This window comes from Hylobates moloch, unplaced genomic scaffold, assembly GCF_009828535.3.
Source record: "Hylobates moloch isolate HMO894 unplaced genomic scaffold, HMol_V3 SCAFFOLD_2, whole genome shotgun sequence".
Taxonomy (NCBI): domain Eukaryota; kingdom Metazoa; phylum Chordata; class Mammalia; order Primates; family Hylobatidae; genus Hylobates; species Hylobates moloch.
In genome coordinates this window covers 3,610,473-3,621,822 of record NW_026652277.1, presented here as the reverse complement: position 1 = coordinate 3,621,822, position 11,350 = coordinate 3,610,473, and the positions used below count along the sequence as shown (strand labels likewise).

Sequence of the window (11,350 nt, the reverse complement as noted above, 5' to 3'; positions counted from 1 at the left end):
AGATGCGATGCATACTCTTTATCACATCAAAGAAAATGATATTTTTTCACCAACTGGTTACATGCTTTACTAGTAATAAGGACTTTTGTTTTCAAACATAACATCTACATACTCCTGGCAGCCCACCTCTCCCACATCATAATAGGGATTTGTGCCTGTTTTGTAAATTTCTGTGTACCAATACCTGGCCAGTCACAGGGTGCGAATAATGTGTGTTAAATGGTCAATGAGTGCAGCAGGATGCCATAGGATCTATTCTATTTGAAATTTAGTGTTCATATGTACCTTGTTTTTAAATTTTTTTTTTTTCTGAAAATGACAATGGCCATTGTACTGTATCCGCATTATGACTAATCAGGTTCCCTCTTGTAAAAATAAACTATATAATCTTCATAGTGCCGGGCAAAGCATGTTAAGAGACAAGGATGAATTTACGTTCTATAGGAATGTGGATTTATTAAAAAACATTAAGACAATTAATAATTAATTGTCCCAAAGATAAGCTGGGACACCCTCACCAGGACGCCCACACGCCTTGCAAAGACAGCCGTCCTGGCCTCGACAGAGCCTTCCCCCTTCATCTCGGGCTCCCCCTGATCCAGCGTGCCTGGCCCTCAGCGGGGGACTTGCTCCACACTCCTGCTTACTTTGGAACTAGCGGGGCCAAGGTCACAGGCGCTAATTACTGAGAGAACCCTGCCCCCAACACAACGGCTGCCCAAATGCTCTCGGCTGCCAGTCACTGGGCCCCGGTCAACAGGCGCTTGGGCAAATCTGTGGATGGTTCAAAACAAAGCAATTTGCATTCCTGGAAACAGAGTTAAGGTGCAGGTTCCCAAGAATGGCTGGTCCTGGCTCTCATTTGCTGGGGTAACTGTGATGAACACGAACCAAGAACACTGTCAATTCACTCTGCATAACCTTCACAGCCCACATACCACAGTTAAAAAACAAACCACCTTTCTCCACTCCAGACTCACTAAGGTCCCCACCTAGTCTTACAGCCACTTGCTTCTGCCAGACCCGCTAAAACTTAACATACAAAACCCTCTAATTCTTTTTACATAGTCCATTCTTTGAAAATGTTTAATGTTCATTAAACTATTTTGAAACAAAAACTATAATATACTTACAATTCAGTTTTCCATTTTGGATTTTAAAATGCTCTGGTTCGTGTTCTCGACATTTTTCTTAAAAGCGAACATTACAGTATATTTTAGGAGATAATTTATATGGAAACACACACACACACTAAATGTCGGCTTGCACCTAAATTGTTTACACATTCATGGGAAAACCTAGCTGTTAACCTTGGTGAGGCTGAGATCGCCCTCTACAAGATAAACACGTTTCTCCCAATTCCAAGGGGAGCCTGCGTGCTCCCCTCCCCCACTCTGGTGGCCCTGAGGACAGAGGGGAGGACAGAGGGGACCCTAGCACTGGAGGGGGACGGAGAGGGGCTCAGGGATGGAGGGGGACAGAGAGGGACCCGGAGGTGGAGGGGGACAGAGGGGGGAACCCCAAGGTTAGAGAACAGAGGGTGACTAGGGGGATGTAGGGAAACACAGCGGCGCAGAAAGGGACAGTTGGGGACGGGGCGGCCCCGGGCGCAGAAGGCGACAGTTGGGGACGGGGCGGCCCCCGGCGTAGAAGGGGACAGTGGGGGACGGAGCGCCTCCGGACGTAGAAGGGGACAGCTGGGGACGGGACGGCCTCGGGCACAGAAGGGGACGGGGGGAACGGGGCGGCCCCGGGACCGGACGGACGGCCGCCCGCGGGGTGAGCTGCCGGAACCGGGGCTCGCGCGGCGACGGGGCCCGGCTTGGTGACCGGGACGGGCGTGGGGTGGCGGGACCGGGCAGAGGAGAAGAGAGACTGGGACTGGGGACGGGCGACGCGGCCCGGCCCGGCTCTCCCGGTCCTGGATCCCTCAGCTCCGGCCGCGGGCACAGTGCAGCGCTCGGCCGCGCACCTCACAGCGCGGACTCCTCCGGCGCGCGGCCGCCCGCGCCTTATATACCCTGCTAAAAATAGCCTGCGAGGCCACTCTCCAATCAGAACGAGCAGAGTTCGAATTGAGCCAATGGTGCGGGCCGTGATGGAGAGTCTCGGTCACGCCAGGCGGGGCCGCTGTGTGTCGCCGCCTGCGATTGGCCGAAGCTGACATCATCGGCGCGCAGCCCCCGGGCCGGGAGCCACGGGATTGGGCCGCTCGCGGGGCGGGCGCGGGGCGAGTCACGTGGGGGGAGGGGGAGTGGGGGGAGCCAGGCGGGGGCGGAGGGGGAGGCTGGCAGCGGAGCTTTGAATAGGGAAGTTTTGCAGGGGTTACGTTTGCAGTCAGTCCGGTGTTTGCAAATATTGTGTGGGCTCCGCGCGCTGCGGGCTGCGGGAGGGTCCGGCCGGGCGTCTCTGCGAGCCTGGAGTTTGCATGAAACTTTCACCTGCGCTCCGGGGAGACTTTCGGCTCCGGCTCCCACCGCGCGCCTCGCCGCCCTCGCGACCGCCGGCTCCGTCCGACCCGGCCCGACATGGACGTGCTCCCCATGTGCAGCATCTTCCAGGAGCTCCAGATCGTGCACGAGACCGGCTACTTCTCGGCGCTGCCGTCTCTGGAGGAGTACTGGCAACAGGTAAACGCAGCCGGCCGCGGTTCCCTGCGGGCGCCGGGGCGCGGGCCGGGTCGGCTGTTTGGGGTTCAGACCCGGTGCTCTCTGCGGTCCGCTGGGCCTGGGCCCCGCGCTGTCACCGGGGGAGCGGGCGCAGCGCCCCCGCCGATCGATCCTCCAGCCCGCGATCAGCGTCCGCCCAGGGAAGCCCCAACTCCCGGCGCAGCCCGGCCGAGCCCCTGGCACGAGTTCGGAGCCTGTCCCCGCTCCAGACGCCACAGCTGGAGCTTGTCATGGGGACCAACTTGCTCTGCCTGCCAAGGTTGTTTTTTTTTTTTTTTCCTCAAAGGGATTTTGTTTTTGTTTTGCTTCTTCGTGCTTGTACATAACAGTTTTTTTAAAAATATCACATTTTGCCAGCAGAACGTAGACCAGCTCTTTTTTAATTTTTTTATTTTTGTCTTTTTTAAACTCTAGACTATTTCCAATGTGTTTTCCCCTCTTTGGAATGCCTAACATTTCCCCTGTATCGGCCTTATTTGTCTTACCTGCTTCTCTTGTTGACCAAGAAAAATAAAAATAAACAAAACTGTGTACACGCCAGTGACTTGTCAGTCTTGTGACAATGAGCCCGTCCAAACTGCTTCAAGTCTTAGTTTGGGAAGAAGGACCTCGGTTTCCGACATTGTCGTAGAACTGGAATTTGGGGGCATTGGAAATTTAAGAAACTTACCATGTCCCCGTGCTTACTGGTAGCATCGCCCGAGGGGAGAGAGACTGACACTCGTCCCATTGTCTCTCCTGCGATCGCAGGAGGGTTTACTGTTGTCTCCCTGCCCTGCTGTGCTGTTTGTTTTTCGTCACAAAGTGAATTGCCAGATCAAATAGAGGCTGTGGGTTTCCAAGCCTCGAAAGCTTTAAGGAGGATGAAATGCAGGGTGTTGCAACCTTCACACGCCTGCTTAATTGTTCACAACCCTCTCCTGCCTTTTTCCCCCTCCCCCTCCTGTTTTTTTCTCCTCAAAGAAGCTGCTCCCTGGGACGTGATTGAAATTGATCTAAGTAGTTTCCTTCGGGCGTTTGGGATTTGGGCAAATGGCCAGACCTGGCTCCTGGTCGCCTTCGGAGGCTTTTAAACTCTCCGAGAGCTTCGTTCAGGTCCCGGGTGCTCATCAGCGTAATTGAGATTTTAAATTGGCCGGATTATTAAAGTTTAACAAGATCTCCATAAATGTGCTTTTCTTTTTTCTTTGTTAAATCAATAAAATACATCGCTGCTGCCTCTCTTCAGAACGCTGTAGTGTGCATTGTAACTCAGACGCCTAGTTTCGGGGGAAAGGGGAAAGCGTGATTTTCCCGTGTGCTTGCTCACACCGGCTGTGTGCGAGCCTGGGGAGGGGGAGGGATTGCCTGTGGCAGGAGAGAGGCACACTGCTAAGTCAGCCTGAGCCCCTGAGTAGGCTGCGCTCAGGAACGTCCCTGCCCAGGAAAATGATGTGCTCACCAGAGCCGTTTGGTGTAGAAACTGAAATCTGTAGAATTGCCAGTAGTATAGACAACCTTATATGGACATGCAGGCAACTGATCCTCGTGAAAATCAGGGCAGACATAATTTAATCCTAAAATGTTTCCTACCATTTTTCTTTTCCAGTGGCTAGAAAGTTTGAAATGGTGGGGAGAGGGGATGCTGATCTCGGCAGTTGTAGCTTCTTGAAAGGTTGGTTGCGGGGCTGGGGAAGGGGCACTGTCCATGCCACACTGCATGTCCATTTGAGCTGGGTCCTTATTTGGCTGCTGATGAGAATTTCAAAAGGAAGTCTCCTTTGGCATTGCGTGAAAGAAATCAGAGTGATGACTCATGCAGTTGTACTCTTGGCCAGTAGATAAAGTTCTTGTTCATTGTGGGACTCCCAGCAGGGCCGTGGAGTAATTTCCCCTTGCATCCTTCACAATAGCAGATGGCCATGCTGGAATTATTTCTGCACTCCTGTTGTTGAAGTTCCTTGTTTTTCTCTGACCACTGTAGAAGTAATTAAAGTTCTGTGTCATGCAAGGGCCTGCACTTGGGAACGGCATTCTGTGAAAACATAGGCGGTCTGGGCTACACAGGAAATGGGTGGTTTTTCTGCAGCTCCATTCGATGCCCCTGAATACAGACAGCTGCTGTCTCCTCTTCCCCGAGTGTGGCCCTGTGTTGTCAGCCGTGTCCCCAAGGGGGTCCCTCAGAACACGCTGTGTGCCGTGCAGTCTTTCTGTCCTGTTGTGTGGGTGTCTGTGGGGTGTGAAGGGTGGATGGCTAGGGCTTTCCTTAAAACACATGGTTCTTGACAATGTCAGATAATCTGGTTGAACCTGTTGGGGAGGGGTATGTGTGTGGGGCCGCTTCTCTTCCTCTGGTTTCATGAGAAACATCAACACTGGTAACTACAACAACAAAACCGGCTTAGTGATCATCACTCATTGTGGCCCTTGGCCCAACACTGGGAAAGCCAGGAGAGGTTTCACCCTCCGACTTTTCCTCTGAATTCTTACCATTCTAGAAACAGATTTCCTCTAACTTCCGTAAGGACACGGATGCTTAATTACAAAAGGTTTTGCCCCTGTAGTGACCGGGCAGCAATGTATCTGTCCTTCATTCTTGCATGTTTTTTGGAAATTGCTTTTGCTTTTACTTTTGGTCGTCATAGCAATCACGTGCCTTCTCTGGTTCATTTTGCACAGACCTGCCTAGAGCTGGAACGTTACCTCCAGAGCGAGCCCTGCTATGTTTCAGCCTCAGAAATCAAATTTGACAGCCAGGAAGATCTGTGGACCAAAATCATTCTGGCTCGGGAGAAAAAGGAGGAATCCGAACTGAAGATATCTTCCAGTCCTCCAGAGGACACTCTCATCAGCCCGAGCTTTTGTTACAACTTAGAGACCAACAGCCTGAACTCAGATGTCAGCAGCGAATCCTCTGACAGCTCCGAGGAGCTTTCTCCCACGGCCAAGTTTACCTCCGACCCCATTGGCGAAGTTTTGGTCAGCTCGGGAAAATTGAGCTCCTCTGTCACCTCTACGCCTCCATCTTCTCCGGAACTGAGCAGGGAACCTTCTCAACTGTGGGGTTGCGTGCCCGGGGAGCTGCCCTCACCAGGGAAGGTGCGCAGCGGGACTTCGGGGAAGCCAGGTGACAAGGGAAGTGGCGATGCTTCCCCCGACGGCAGGAGGAGGGTGCACCGGTGCCACTTTAACGGCTGCAGGAAAGTTTACACCAAAAGCTCCCACTTGAAAGCACATCAGCGGACGCACACAGGTCAGTGCCCACGCGGGCCCCGGAGGGCGGCCGCTGGTGGGCGCCACTGCATTGCACCAGCCCTGGAGGGAGCCGGGGCTGGCTCCACAGGATGTGGTCAGAGCAGACAAATCCTCACTTCCTCAGATGTTTTCCACCAAAGCATTGGGTCTTTTTGGAGTTCAGAGTAGAATCCTAAAGACTGGACTTTTGAGTTGGATAAATGTGTAACAGTTTTCAGATTAAACAAACAAGAGACTAGATCCTTTTCTCCACGGACACCCAAACCTCCACCCCCGCCCGTAGCAGTGCCCGGGTTCTGAGGCCACTGCCCCTTCACCAGTGCACACGCACGAGGCTACCTCGAGTGGCCCTGGGGTTTCCTAAATGAAACTCAAGGGTCAGCACGGAGGGTTGCTGGGCAGCGTGGAGTGTGTGGGTTTGATGCTGATGGCCCGAGGCCCGAGTGGGACCGGCCTGCTCTGTAAGCGACAGCATTGATCAGCGAGTGTTTTCCTGAGAACTTCTCCGTGTCTCGTGCAGCCTTTGTTTCTGATACCGCTTGAAACGGTTTCTTAATGAAATGTCGCACCTTAGGTGAAAGTGCCATTTAAAAATACCTTGACATGTTCTAGGATAATTGGTGAGGAATCACAGAACATTTAGAGCTGGGAAGGGTCTTAGTGATCACGTGATGCAGGCTCTTCTCTTATCAGTAGGAGAGCAAATTGCTGAGAGTCAGTCCCAGAGAGGCTTGGTGACAGCTGAGATTGAGATCCGGGTGGCCCAAAATCCAGGCCCAGGCCGGTCTCAACATACTCTGGGATTGGCTTTACAACCTTCTCAGGTAGCGCTTGTAGTAAATTCATATTTATGATTTGACCAAGGAATGAAGTGAACCCGGTTGTTCGATTGCCATTTAGAGAATGATTCCGGGGCCCTGCACTGGGGCTTTCCAGAAGCTCATAACTTCAGCTTTGTAGAAAGGTAGAATGTCCCTGAGGAAACTGCAGAGACTCATTCCATAGGGAAGTGAGGACGGAATGGAAGTGTGTTTGGGAGAAACAGTTGCCATGAAGAAAGCAATAGCTCTGCCTTTGCAGGGGCTGTGGGTCCGGCAGGCTGACACCTCATCCCGCAGGCATTTTGCTGGTCTGAGTTGTGGTCGTTCTTCCACGTTAACTTTGATGACAGCACCATGGGCTTTGCCAAAGCTGTGCCCCTTGGACAGTAGTGGGAGGCCTGAGACTGGGTCAGGAGAGAGCTCCTGTTGTCTCTCTGAGGCTGCCAGTTGTTGTGTGTTACCGATGCCAGAAGCCACTGGGTCCCTGACCTTGCATCCCACCACTGTGTGTGTTGTTGAATTTCCCCCTTCCGTCCGCGGGTCAGTGAAGTCATGGGCTGCTTGTCCTGTGCTCTCTTCCCAGGAGAAAAGCCTTACAGATGCTCATGGGAAGGGTGTGAGTGGCGTTTTGCAAGAAGTGATGAGTTAACCAGGCACTTCCGAAAGCACACCGGGGCCAAGCCTTTTAAATGCTCCCACTGTGACAGGTACGTGCCTGAGGACGACGCTGGGCAAGGAGCGTGGGGCCTTGGGAATGTGATCACCAGGGTTGAGGAGGTGTGCGGGGCACGTGCGAAGGAAGGCATGCAGTTTCCTATGTGTGGACGTTGCTTTTCAAGCCTGGGACTTTTTAGAAAGCTTCTGGTGTGCTCATTGTCCATGGTTAGGAAGAACTGTACACCCGACATTGGAGTCAGTTTATTGATATGTTTGGAGATTGGCCTTTCAACAGTTTTCATATTTGAAGAATTAGAAATGAAGTCCGTTCAGATTCTCCAAAGAACCTCCAGCCACTGGTGGGAGACATTCTTAATTCACATTCCTATCAGTTGGTGTCTCCTGTCCGTGAAGACACTGATGAGGCTTGGGAGGAGAATCCCACCTTTCCCTGCAGGGGGTTAGGCTGGGCAGGGCAGGGAGGTGAGGGCGCTGGTCCAGAACACGGGCAAGGGATGGGAACCTAACTTATGTGCTTCTGATTTGCCCTTGCAGGTGTTTTTCCAGGTCTGACCACCTGGCCCTGCACATGAAGAGGCACCTCTGAGGGAGCAGAGAGGTGGATCCTGTATGCTAAAAGGCTTCCAGGCTGAGAGCCGGCCGTGGAAGGAGGGATGCGTGTTCCAGCCAAAGCATGCCGTTCTGCACCCTACCCAGTTGCCTCCAGGGCCTCTCCTTGGAAGGTCTTTTGAGGGCTAAAAAAGTCCTGTAAGAAGCGGCATAGCACCCGTGGTGCATGGTATGTGGGTGACCCTGGACTCGCCACTGGTACCCGACCTTCCGAGTGGCGCCTAAGCCTTTGCCGTGAGCATGCACACTGAGAATGTTAATGGTTGGGTTGATTGTATGTTGAGGATCTATTACTGACTGTATGGTGAGGCCAACTTTTTTTCCTTGTGGTTAGCAAGACTGCAAGAGATGGAAAAAAAGTAGTTTGAATGTTTTGTGTGTAAGGAGTATACCATGAGATGAGATGACCACCAATCATTTCCTGGGGGGGGAGGGGGTGTCTGCACCTTAGAAAAACACAAAAATCAAAAAAACAAAAAAACAAAAACAAAAAAAAGAAGGAAAATCTTGGAGGGTGGGCGTGGGAACTCAGGACCCCAGAGTGGCGAGTGGTGTGGGGAGGGAGAGCCTCTCTCCCCCCTTTCTGTGTGAGAGGAGCTCTTAGTGTCTGGTGCAGCTATTAAATGTGCAATGTGTCAAGTAGCTTGTTTTACACGCTACAACATAGCTCATTTGTAACCCATTGTATAAGCTGTGTATTTACAAATATAACACAACAATTTAACTTTTCCTTAGAATACAAAAAGTCATGCATGGTCTGGGGAACTATATGCTTTTCCATTTTTAAGTCAGGACTGCAATACTGATTTCAGTTAATGAGCAGCTAAGATCCAATCTGTCTAATACAGTGACCCCTAGCCATCCGGGCCTGGCAATATACAATTTTTTTTCCCCTCCGAGTTTGTAACACTCCCCTTCCAGAAAGGCATTGTGCAACACAGGATTATTTTTCAATGATTCTGAATTTGAATTAACTTTTTGGAGAATTTTGTGATGCCCTTAGAAGAAATTGGACACGTATTGAGTGTCACAAAGCTGGGGCCGGGAATTGCTGGTCTAATGTTTCATTAGACTTAAGAACCTAAAATTTTTCTCAGTTGGGTGGATAAAACCACTAATGCTTAGAAACTGTTTTCTCATGCAGCTATGTTTCTCTTATTTATGCCTTGAGGACTAATTTCTGGTTTTCTAGCTGTTAATGCACTGTTGACCTTCATAATGGTGCCTTACGCAAGCGATCCCTTATGTGGGGGTCTCATACAGGGGTGTGGGCGATGCATGCTTTATTAAGGCTCTTTTTTCACCTGGCAGCGTACTGTATCAACGTATAATACAGAAAAAAAAAATCTCTTTAAGGTCCTCCTTCACAAAGACATAGAGTAAAACTCCCTTTACATGTCAGTATTTGTTCAACACTTTAGGCAACTTGACTGTCAGTGTTAAAATGGAAAACATGAAAATGGAAAAATCTGACCAATTCTGCCACCTTGAGACTTTCATATAGACCTTGCACAACAATTGTATAGATCACACACCGGCTGTATTTAATATGTAACATTTTCACACATATTAAAGATACAGAAGTATAAAAAAAAAAACCCAATGTTAATGTATTTGCTTAAAAGGCACAAGTTTCACATTATCTGTCTAGCTATCTGTTGGTAATACAGAAAGTATACTACTTTTTTTAAAAAGTGGGCAGAATTCTTGTGTATGTATGTTTGTGTGTATAGTACGTGTATGTGTGTGTATATATATATAATATATATAGATAATATATAAATATTTTTTTTAAGGAGAAACTAGAATGTTTAGCTAGAAAATTCCACAGCCTGTGAAGAAATATTTCAAAATGGCCATAAAGGAGGTAAAAATGAAAACCATAACCTAACTTTTATAGAGGCTTTATCTTTAATTTAACGACGTGCGGAGGACTTTCTTGCTTGAATCTGTTCCAGGCTGTCTGCTCTGTCCATCAAATGGGCAGGTCTGGAATGGGGCACCTTCGGCCGTTCAGAAGTGGCCTGAACAGAGTGCTGGAACCCAGGCTGGACTCGGACACGCTAAGGTGTTTTGATTTTGAATTTCAGCCTTATTAGAAGATCTAACCTAAGAGTAAGCTAACCACAGGGATTCTTTTGTAGAACACTTTTTATGCAGATGAAGCTATTTTTTCCAGCATGTAGATTCTTCCAGTTTTTCCGAGGAGTAATTTCCCCGAATTGGCATACCACAGCGTGGACAGCTGATATTTCACCCAGCTGCTGGCTTGTGGGTGTGGCTCTTTGCTTTATATATATATATACACACATGTGAGTCTGGCTGGGCTGGTATTTTGTTTGATCTTCCTGGAAATGAGCAGTGACTAACGCTCACATAACTGGTTTTTTTAAATCTGGGCTGATGAATACATTTACCTAAGGAACTCATTTCATTTTGCTTAGAGGGGAAGTGCAGTTTTCTTTCGGCAGTTCAGAATCCAAGCACTTGATTTGCTGGGTTTGGAAAACTCCTGTTTTGGCCTTCTATGTGCTTAGCCATAACAATTCCATTAAGCAAGAAGGTAAACAAAAGACAAAAAAAAAAAAAAGGAAAAAAAAACTTGCACTGGCTTGTCTCACTTATGAAACACGTCGGAGCTGTTTGCCTGGGTGGGGCTGGGTACCGTACCTGTCAATGCCTGTGATTTTCATAATTAGCACGTACATAAAGAAGTACATTCTGTTCAGGTGATAACTGAGCCTCAATCAAGCAGAAACTTTTTGCTTGAAATTAAAAAAAAATTTCTATTAGTGAAATTTCTTTTTTTTTTTTTTTGGAAGCACCCTGTTATCTAAAGAATCTTTGTAAGATTTTTGTAAAATTTTGTTTTACAAGATTTTATTTGAAATTGTTTTTTGCAAGATTGTTATATTTCTGTATGAATGTATTTTTTATTGGAATAACATAAAAGAATTCTTATCAGCATCTTGAGTCTGGTTGTTTTTTTGGGGGAAGGGGGTTGTTGGAACAGATTTCTGCTGCATTCATCACCCTGGCTTCCTCCTGGGGGAAATCTCCATTGAGCAACCCTGAGAACAATTCACCTACCTCAGCCCATTCCTCTTTCCACAGCCTGTCCTGGGAGCTGGAGAGGATGTCAGCGAGCCTGACATTACCCTCCCTGATTGCATCAAATACTCTTCTCCAAAGACTGACAAAAACAACCCCCGGCTGTGGGCACAGTAGGGAACCATGCCGGGTTTTATCTTCCACTGCTCAAGCCAGGGAATGCATTGCAGAGGCATCTGCACAACCACAAACTTGAGTGGTTCCCTGCCACTTCTGTGCCCCCACAGC

General features: G+C 49.2%; 1 protein-coding gene across 1 annotated transcript; it reads left to right on the top strand.

The window, feature by feature from the left end:
• The first annotated feature begins 2,300 nt into the window (after positions 1–2,300).
• KLF6 (KLF transcription factor 6) lies at positions 2,301–10,978 on the top strand. The gene is made up of 4 exons (XM_032135248.2): positions 2,301–2,630; positions 5,328–5,901; positions 7,308–7,431; positions 7,937–10,978. The coding sequence occupies exons 1-4, from the start codon at positions 2,529–2,531 to the stop codon at positions 7,986–7,988; spliced, it is 852 nt and encodes a 283-aa protein (XP_031991139.1). The 5' UTR covers positions 2,301–2,528; the 3' UTR covers positions 7,989–10,978.
• Positions 10,979–11,350: the final 372 nt, after the last annotated feature.